Source organism: Oryza glaberrima, chromosome 1, assembly GCF_000147395.1.
Source record: "Oryza glaberrima chromosome 1, OglaRS2, whole genome shotgun sequence".
Lineage (NCBI taxonomy): Eukaryota > Viridiplantae > Streptophyta > Magnoliopsida > Poales > Poaceae > Oryza > Oryza glaberrima.
Window position 1 is genome coordinate 13,186,786 of NC_068326.1, and position 10,474 is coordinate 13,197,259.

At 41.6% G+C, this 10,474-nt stretch overlaps 1 protein-coding gene and 1 pseudogene across 1 annotated transcript; both read right to left on the bottom strand.

Annotated features, from left to right (window-relative positions):
* Positions 1 to 6,281: 6,281 nt before the first annotated feature.
* LOC127767754 (pathogenesis-related protein 1A-like) lies at positions 6,282 to 6,613 on the bottom strand (annotated as a pseudogene).
* Positions 6,614 to 9,252: 2,639 nt separating this feature from the next.
* On the bottom strand, positions 9,253 to 10,144 carry LOC127760582 (dirigent protein 2-like). Its single transcript, XM_052284868.1, has 3 exons — positions 9,867 to 10,144; positions 9,559 to 9,748; positions 9,253 to 9,294 (listed from the first exon to the last, which is right to left on the bottom strand). Exons 1-3 carry the CDS (start codon positions 10,142 to 10,144, stop codon positions 9,253 to 9,255), a joined length of 510 nt encoding a protein of 169 aa, XP_052140828.1.
* Positions 10,145 to 10,474: the final 330 nt, after the last annotated feature.

Consider the following 10,474-nt stretch of genomic DNA (forward strand, 5'->3'; position numbering starts at 1 on the left):
GTGGAAAGGAGACTTGCTCTGCTTGCAACATGTGTCTGTCCAAAACAGGACATGTCCTTCACTTTTTTAAACACGTAGTTATCAAATTGTTTGAAAAATTAAATAAGATTTGTACAGTATATATCTATTGTCCGAGTTGTTTTAGTAGACAGTCAAATGATTCTTTAAATACTCAATGTAATATTTGTGGTAGAGGTTGAGACTTTACTAAAATCAGTAGGATGTTGATGTGTAACATGTGTTTCACTTATTGTTCGATGCAACATCTTCAAATAAGGAGTAAAATATAATTGTCTAAACAATTAGTTCCACATCCATGTAAAGACAGTGAAATATTAAAATACATGTAACATTTAAAAACAAAGCTCGTGCAACATCCAAAACAAATTGTTCAACATTCCTAGTAAAGAGAGTAGCACAAGTGGGCGAGTTGTATATTTGTTTGAGCCTGCGACTGCGAAGGTGGTAAAAGGTCTATAGATACTGGTTTTAGCATTTCCGGTATATATAATGCCGTCCCTTTTGTGTATTTTATGAAGCAGTGTGACTTAATTGTAGGGAAATTTTGATTATTTAATTTGACATACCTTCAAAATTTTATTTCTACTTTTTCATTTTTTTATGCCACTAATACCATGTCGGCAATTTAGTAAGATCCCATTAAACCCCATAATTTACTCTTACTTTTTAGGTACAGTTTTAGTTCCTTCTTAAGTACACAGCATGTGCATTTTATGAAACCAATGAGACTAAATAATTAGTGCAGAAAATTTTGACATAAATTTTGAAAATAAAAAAAATACAATACATTAAAACTTTTATTTGAAATTTTAATAGACAATGGATTTTTTTAACGAGAGCATTTATAAAAAAAATATCGTGAGCATTGCTAGTACTATGTTTGTATAAATGCTCCTTATTTTTTATGACTTTTTAAAAATAATAAAATAAATTCATTTTTTTTATTTCATTATCTAAAAATAAATTATATCATAAATAATATATAGCACAACAAACCCATAACTATAATATTCTCACGCGACAAACTTTTACATTTTCAATAATGTAATTCATAAATTAAATTTATGTTCATCCAAAGAAGGGTAAAATGGTTATTTTTGTAGAAATTAGCATTCAATTGATGGGAGGGCCATGAAAGGGATCAAAATGAATTTTTTTTTTTGTGTGTGTGTGGGGGGGTATACAAGGAACTAAACAAAATTTAGGGGTATATAAGCGATTTTTCTGTTTCTTTTATGTACCTTGTGTGTACTCTCCCTTTGATAAATGCAATATAAAGTAGTGTGTGCGAGTATACGTCTTCGATATAATCGAAAACAACAAAGTACTTTCTCCTTTTTTAAAAATATATGATGCTATTGATGTTTGGACTTAAAAAATTAGTGTTAATATGAAAAATATAAGTCATGCATTACATTTGATGATAAAAACAAGACACAACGAAATAAATGATAGTTACACAGTTCTTGTAATAAGAGTAATGCACAAACATCATGTTCTTGCTAGATTTAATTGGGTAATTGGCCTATTTAAATTAAATTAAATAAATCCTAAGGCCCATTAAATACAAAGAAAAATGTGTGTGTAGTCCCACAAGGGAAATTAACAGCTAGATGAATCAATTGAACTGGTGAAAAAAGGTTTACACCAATTGTGAAGATGGAAAAAGACAAGAGGTAAGTCACATGCGCGCGCGACGCGCTGGGCGGCCTAGGCCTAGTTTTTCCGTTTAGTCTATATGGCTGTTGTTGGAGTAATCGAACTGCTTACAATTGATGGTTGGTTTTTGGAATAAATGACGAGCTAGGTTTTCATTGCACAACTATTAATTGTTGACGTAATCTTAAGTGACCCTTGCCCTTCGTCTTTGCTTGTTACCCAAATTGGAGTAAACATGGAGTGTAAATTGATCGTTGTTATGCGAGTAATAAATTGTCCATTGGTCTTCCTCTTCCTGGCTTTTCCTCTTCGTATTCTTGAGTAATCCTAAAAAAGGATTGGTTACTCATCATGCTTACTCACCATGAGAGAGACACACGAATCTCTGAATCGAACTAGTATCATTGCTATGATCCTCCCATCCAAGCAAGTGTGTGCACACGCGTGCTGGGAGAACAGTCCTTCAGAACCCCCGCCTCCCTGATTTGGTAGCGACAGGAGGTGAATCAGATTTTTCGGAAGGGCATCATGCAACTGCTTGCTGGTGCCTTTGAACGACTACATCGACTACTTCCTCCTCATCATGGCAGGTTCGTGAGAACGGGAATGGGAACAACAACGATTCTAATGGCGGGAACGGCAACTGCAGCGGTTCTCCTTTCACTACAATTGCGGCACCTGATGTTATTCTCCTCTTATATTCCTTTTTGCTGATTCCGTTTTTTATGCACATAGGAGTTAGATATGCTTGTTTCTATGGTGTAAGCCTTATTATTGAGGGTAATCAGTTTATGCATTGTTAATGACATCATGGTTTATGTTTACGTCATCATGATTTATGTTGTTTATTTCCGAACTAAATATTATATTGACTATTTCTTTCAAAAGTTTTAATGTCAACAACGTTATATATTTAAAAACGAAATGCGATAACGGATGTTGTATTTGCTAGTAAGATAGTATACACAGTAGGAAACTCACTTTCGATCCTTACAACGCTAAACTAATGGTCGACAACTTGGCATAGATCAGGGGCGGACCCTCCCTTTGGCATGCTATGGCATTGGCCATAGCTAGATCACGGTGCGAATACCCCCGTACACCCCGCTGCTTCATGATCGTCCAGTGCTAGGGAGCCATGGCTGCGTGCGCGAGGAGGCGACATGCAGCGGCGCGATTGGATGGGGGAAACGATGTTGGGCCGGATGGACTCAGCCCATCTATCCATTAGACATCAGGCATTTGTGGGCCATGAGTCACGACAGAGGTGAAAAGAAATATGATGCCCCAAATCCCAATTACTCTCTCTGTCCCAGAATATAAGAAGTTTTAGAGTTGGACACGGTTATTAACAAGTAGGTAGAAGTGAATGGTGGAGGGCTGTGATTGGATGAGTAGTGGAGGAAGGTGTAAAAGGTAAATGGTGGAGGGTTGTGATTGGTTGGGAAGAGAATATTAATTGATGAATAACTTGCTATATTTTGAGACAAATTCTGGTGGCTAAAAGTTGTTATATTTTGGGACGGAGGGAGTATATTACACCTACGTACTGCTAATTTGCATTATTTGTAGTGAACTACTGGTTGATGGTCCAATTATTACTGCATTTTCTCTGTTTCCTACAAATAAGATCGGTGCAGTACGGATAAGGGTTATGGCTCATAAACATGTTCATGTTGTTTTGTGGTTAACAAATAGAAAAAGTATGAATTGCCCCACTGAACTATCAAGGTCGATCGAATTACCTATCTATACAAATCGGATAAATATCCCCCTCGGCTCAATCCGGAGTGGTTTTAGTTCTACATGGTATTCCAGTCATCAATTTTGTTAAAAAAATTGTGTGGGCCCAACATGTAAGGCTCTCCTCCCTCTCTCATTCCCCTCTAACCTCTCAATCTCTCTCTTCTTTTATCTCTTTCTCAATCCCTATCCCACCCTCTCTCTCCTCCATCCCCTTGATGCAGCGAGTGGCGGTGGTCGGCCGGCAAGGCGCGTATGGCGGCGCGCGGGGGCGGGCCGTGGGCGGCAACGCGAGATGCGGAGGCGGAGGCCGGAGCTGGGTGGCAAGTGGTGACGAGCACGGCTGCGTGGCTTCGGCTGGCGCCGAGCGATTTTGAGCGCGACGAGGAGGGGAACCGGCAGAAACCGGCGAGGAGCATCACCACCGCCATTGCTCACCGCCTGCCACCACGCGCTGCCCGCCACCGCATGCCACCGTGCGCACCTATGCCCGAGAGAGAGAGATTAGGAAGTGGTTAAGAGGAGGTATGACATGTGGGTCCCATCAATTTTTTAAAAAGAAAATGCTGACTGGATTGCCACGCATACGCCACATAGACCTAAACTGCTCTGGATTGGGTCGAGGGGGGTAATTCGTCTAACCTGGACCAGGAACCTTTTAATATAAAGATAATTGTTTTGCACTGAGTACTGAATATTCTGCAAGCATTATGCAGTTTCCTAAAACGAATCATCCGATAAACCAAAGCAGATGAAACAGTACCGCATTTATAGAGAAAAAATGTTTTCCCTATGTAGTCCTACCTGTCTTCCAGTTGTAGTAATCTATTCTGAGTGTAAGAAGGACCCAAACTTCAGCAAAATCACCCTTCTATTTGTATTCATGCCTTACAGTTATAAAAGGTTTTCTTATTTTCTTTTTTTTTTACCAATGCTTTCATACTTAGCTTCATTATAAAATCATTTCTAACAAAGCCACTAAACATTATATACTTAGCTTCATTATAAAACCAAAAATCATTATGATAATTTTATGGAATTTGTAGACATGAATTTTGGACGTGGTAATTTTTGACTTAGTTATTTTAGACTTAGGAATTTTTAGACTTAGGAATTTTTTACTTAGGCATTTAGGACTTTTTTAGATTTCTATGTGTTGATATATATATATATATATGTATATATATGTATATATATGTATATATATATATATATATATGTATATATATATATGTGTGTGTGTGTGTGTGTGTGTGTGTGTGTGTGGATGTGGATGTGGATGGGGTTGAGAAATTGATATTGTAAATTTGGATGTGGCTATGAATGTCAATGAATTTGTGTGAATGTGAATGAATGTGGCTATGAATTTGTATAAGTTGATGAATGTGAATGTGATTGTAGTTTCTATTATTGTGTGATTTGTATGTGAAATTGGTAGGTCCTGCTATTTTTTTTTTCTTGCCAACATATACGTGCCGGTTTCTTGTTACAAACCGACACCTATAGTACTTGCCATATGTTCAAGCTATTCAACAACCGACACCTATATGATACTTATAAGCGCCGGTTGTTTTAAATAACTGTCACCTATAAGATCAGCCACGTGTCATGTTAGTTTACAATCGACACCTATAATTCTATATAGGTATCTGTTCTTGGTAAAAACTGATATTTCTTATAGGTGCTGGTTCAACAACCAACACAAGTGACCGAAGTCATTAGTACCGTCTACTGGGTGCCGGTTGAAAAATCCAACACCTAAGAGGGTTTCCTAGTAGCAGTGATACATACTCCCTCCATACTCATAAAAGAAGTCGTTTAGGACATTGACACGGTCTCCAAAAGACAATTTTGACTTCCTGTTTCTATAAAAATATTTATTGAAAAGTGATATATGTATACTTTTATGAAAGTAATTTTCAAGACAAATCTATTCATATAATTTTTACATTTTCAAACTCAACAACTTGAGAGTTATTCATGATTTACATTCCCAAGGTTTGACTTAAACATTGTCCTAAACGACTTCCTTTACGAGTACGGAGGGAGTAACTAATAATTTACCACATCCCCTGGGTATTATAAAAAGGAAAAAATACGAATTACCCCCTGAACAATCACTGTCGTTCGAATTAGCCCCCTAAACTTCAATACCAGTTATTTTTAACCCTAAACTTTATAAACCAGATGAATTACCCACCTATGTCGATCGAGGGCAGTTTTGATCCCACGTGGATGCATACATGGCAATCTAGTCAGCAAAACAAATAAAAAAAGATATGGGCCCACTTGTCAGCCAAAACAAATAAAATATGGTGGGACCCACCTCTCTCTTACCCCTTTCCCTTCCTCTCAATCTCTCTCTCAGATGTCGCTGGGCGCGGCGACAAGGTGGCCGGCGATGGGCGCGGTGGGCGGCGGGCGTGGTGGGGGTGCGGCGGGGGCGCAGCGGGCGGTGGGCGTGGCGGAGAGCGGGTGACGAACGTGGTGGGGGCGGGCGTGGCGGGAGCGCGGCGTCACGGTGGAGGTTGTCGCACTCGAGGCGGAGGTCGTCGTGGCGGGAGCGAAGGGCAGCGAAGTGGCGAGGGTGTCGGCGGCCGCGTCCACAAAGGCGATGCACGAGATGGGGCTGCAACGGAGGGCCGCGAGCGCTGCAAACCCCTTTCCCCTTTCCTTTTCTTCCGACTCCCTCCCCTTTCCTGCAGTGCAGCGACGGTGGTCTGGTCAGCTGTATGTACATGAGGCAGGCGGAGAAGGCGGCAGCGTCGGCGGTGGTCCGGTCAGCTGTATGTGCATGAGGCAGGCAGGCAGGCAGCAGGTAAGGTGTTGATGAGACAGAAGAAAAGCATATTGTGCAACTAGGAGTAGGTAGGAGGTGTAGCCGGCTGCTCCTCGTCTTTGTAGTAGTTGTAGGTGATGAAGATGCCGCCGTTGAAGCACTCGCGCGGGCGCAGCCGATCCTGGTGAAGTTGGGCCTAACCATGAAGGCGAAGTGGCCGCACTCGTGGAAGTCGATGCCGGAAGTGCAGTTGCCGATGTCTCTATCGTACAAGTGCTCCTCGTCACCCCAGCATCGCACGGCGTAGGAAGCCCTAGCATTCCAGCCGTTCCTGCCGATGTAGAGGCTCTCAACGAACCTGCTGCCGATGGAGTGGCGGATCTGGCAGTCGCGGCACATGGAGTTGGACCACCGCCTCCGCCGCCAGCCACGCGGGCGATCTCCGCCTCCGCAGACGGACTCCCGGGCGAGCTCCGCCTCTGCTGTCGGCCGTCCGAGCGTGTGCGCCTCCTCCGAAGCCGGCCGTCCGAGCGCGTGGGCGAGATGGCGAGAGAGAGAGAGGGGATTGGGTTGACAAAGGGATATGACAGGTGGGCCCCAGGGGTTATTTATTATTTTTTTGACTGGATTGCCACGTTGGCGCCACGTGTACAAGTTGAAGTCAAAACCGGTCAAAACAGTGTTGAGGGGGGTGATATGTCCGGTATGAATAGTTGAGGGTGTAATATGTCTGGTTTTGTGGTTCGGGGGGTAATTCATACGGTCACAATTGTTCGGGGGGGGGGGGTAATTCGTACTTTTCTCTTGTAAAAATATCTCAAGGGTTGTTGAGAAAATACGAATGCTAGTTAGAAGTAAGTGATGACGTATCTAACATTCTTAGAAAGGTTTGTCCAAGGATGAGATTCTTCTACATACTTATAGAATGATTGGGATTTTACAACGTATTGTCTATGACTAAGATTGGTTACAAACTATATAAATCAGTTTTGTTGTAGTGTTGTAACTTTGTGAATGACTGCTTGGCAAAGCCCTGTCAGTAAGTTTAATAATAACACATCCACAGAAAGAAATAAAAAAGAAAGAAAGGGTCTTTTTGAATATGCATGCGGCATCCTATACCTAAAAATTCAAAATTACTAACTGAAAGCAAACAAATTATTGCAAATGCACAAGATTGTCTTCAGGCTAACAGATTGACAGTTAGCAAATCCCCAATTAAAATTAGTTCCCCGGGTATTATTAATTTTGTCTTGCACAAGTGTAGATCTGTTCAGCGGAACAAGCAGATTAATTTTTGTGGGTATGTGTCTTCCGTGTGTGTGCGATTCTCCCCTTCTTGTTAATTTGGTTTTGAGCCGACGATTGTAGGTTCATTATTTGTCCGAGGTTACGTTTCTGAGGATATATAGTTTGTTCTTATATATATGCATATCGCAGCATATATGTACAACACAATGGCGTGCCACATGGATCAAGATTACATCAATCAAAGCTCGAAGATAGGGGAGCTAGAGTTCTTGCACTGATCTGATCAAGCAATAAACATATTCATTACTCTCATAGGAAACATGAACGCACCTCAGCGAAGCAGTAACAATTATGGGCTTGCGAATGTAATATAAGTGCACTATGGGTAGTTGAGGGGTAACAACAAATATTAATTTCGTCTAAAAGTTCATGGATAGAGCAATGCTCCGGTGCTTCTACTATCAGTAGAACTAATCTGAACCGTTTATTTTTAAGGGTAGATTAGTAAAGTACTGAGGCAGATTTGGGATAAATTTGGCACTTAATTTATTTCTGTCGTGGATCGCTCGGATGTTTCTGGAAAAGCAATGCTGCCACCGCTTCCTCATCCATCGCAATCGAGCGGAGGTGGAGAGAGCGACTCCTTCCGCCGCCGGCGCTTGTGCATCACGTTTCCTTCCGCCGGCGGCAATACTCTCCGGCGCCCCCTCTTGTTCAGTTCCCCTTCTCTGCCGGCGTCTACCCGCTTCCCCGTCGCAGGAGCTTCTGGTGCCACCCTGAAGACTTCCGGCGTGCGCACAGGGGCGGCGGTGCAGAGGAGCCCCGCGTGGTTCCACCTCCTCTCGCACGACACCGCCGGCGGCGGCGGTAGCCGCGACGACGGCTACAGGCATGCGTGGAGCCGGCTGTTGAGGAGGCTGGTGCAGGAGAGCATGAGCTTCTGTAGCCTCAGCATCAGCAGGCACGGTAATGTTAATTTTCGTGGATGACTTCACCAGAATCAAGAATTTGATTCTGAATCTGAATCAAGAATTTAATTTGGAGATGGACAGTATGCTCTATTGCTATACCAGAATCAAGAATCTGAATTTGCTATGAAAAGAAGTAGGTCAACTTCCGTGAGCCTGATCCATTAAATTTGTGCTTTGCTTCCTCTTTACCCAAGCTAATGTAACGTGAATAGGCCCATCTTGTTGGAATTCTGCGTGAAACCCATTCCAGCAATCCAGTCCACGAAGGCTTCCCCTTGCGAGTCGTCACGGCGGCGAGCGGGTGGCGGTGGCGCCATGGATGGCCAGTAGGAGGAGCAGCATGCAGGGCGGCAGCAGCTAAAGCCCGGGAAAGACAAAAGTATCCCTCCGCAAATATTTTTTTTGACAAAAATATCCCTCCACAATTCTACTACCATTAAGTGTGATGGTAGTAGAAATAGATCTGAACCCTATGATCAAATGAGATCAACGGTTCAGATTATTTTCTACTACAATTAGAGGGCACCGGAGTGGGTATCTCATGGATAACATGCATGCACCCTTTATTATTGATTAAAATAAGATAAACTGACGGGAACTTGCTGGTACAAATTTGGAAAGGAAAAAAAAAGTAGGATAGAAACGTAGCAAAACAGGGTCTATGGGGTCTGCAGATCAATATATGGTCTGCTGTTCCATTGACAACTTATTAATCTAGATAAAAGCATAAATTGAAATGATTTCAGCGGTGACTTCCATCATGCATGAAGAAATGCCCACTGGTGATGAAGAAAAATTGCATAACACCCATAATGCAGTTTGAAATAATCATGGTCCAAGCTTCCATGAGTTACAACCATATGCACCAACCTGCGCAAGGCATAGCAAAACAAGAAATAGATAGTTTAATTAGTGCATGCTTAGTTTGACATCTGCTGCATGCGTCAGTCATCTATACATATATGTATATAAGAAATGAGATTGCAGTAAATTGTCTCCTTTGTATATGCAGATCAAGAAAATGCATATACTGAAAATAAAATATACATGGATCATAGCATTCATGTAAAACTACGTACACACAAATACATCGATCGATATAGGAAGCAACTTAATTATATTAATCAGACTTACCCCTGAGGATTGCATGGGAGTGTAGAATGCATGGATTTTAAGTTCATAAGTCCTAGCTCCACCGGCTTCCTGGATTACATTATGCTCGACGATACCCTGTGCAGCAACAAATTCTCCAGTACCTCCAATTATGCTCCACTCGCCATCCTGTGGAATCGTACCCATCACCTGGAGACTGGATCCGCTGAACCTGATACATACATATATACACAAAAATGATATGAATTCTTATATACTATGGTCGATAGAATATCGCATACAATTAATTGTTATACTACAATAGAATTTCTCATACAATCGGCGATTACCTCGTATCCTCGAAGATTAAATTCATGGATGTATACCACTTTTCGCTTGTTTGACCTGACTGGAAATGTAATCCTTGTGCACGTCCAACAGTATTTGCCCCATCAGTTATGGGCCAATCATTGATGACAGTAATACCAAATCCTTGAGGCTGGCTTGAAGTAATCACTACTAATTGGTTAGTACTCTGTCCAGCATACACTTGGTTTATGTATAGGTGCATGTAGAGCTCATTCTGGACGAGGGCACAGAGAATAGGAGCGATTGCGTAATAGGCCATATTATTCCCTGAGCTAGCTCAGTGTAATTCAGCTCAAATTAGCTAATTGCCTTTGGTGGTTGTGTGTTCGAAGCGCTGGTATTTATAGAATGCAAGAAGTAGGGTAAAATGCATGCTTCCTTGTGTGTGTATCAGTTGAGAGAATTGATTTTTAATTTTATTGTTTGGATCCGATCCTTTGGTTCAGTAGTGGTTGACATAGTGAAATAAAATAGATAATTAATTCTGCCAGGTTATTGGCAATAGAGGAGAATCACCGTATTAATTACATGTCATTGAGCACAAATTATTCTAATTGGGTCCAAGAAAGCTGGTAATAATTTAAAAGGA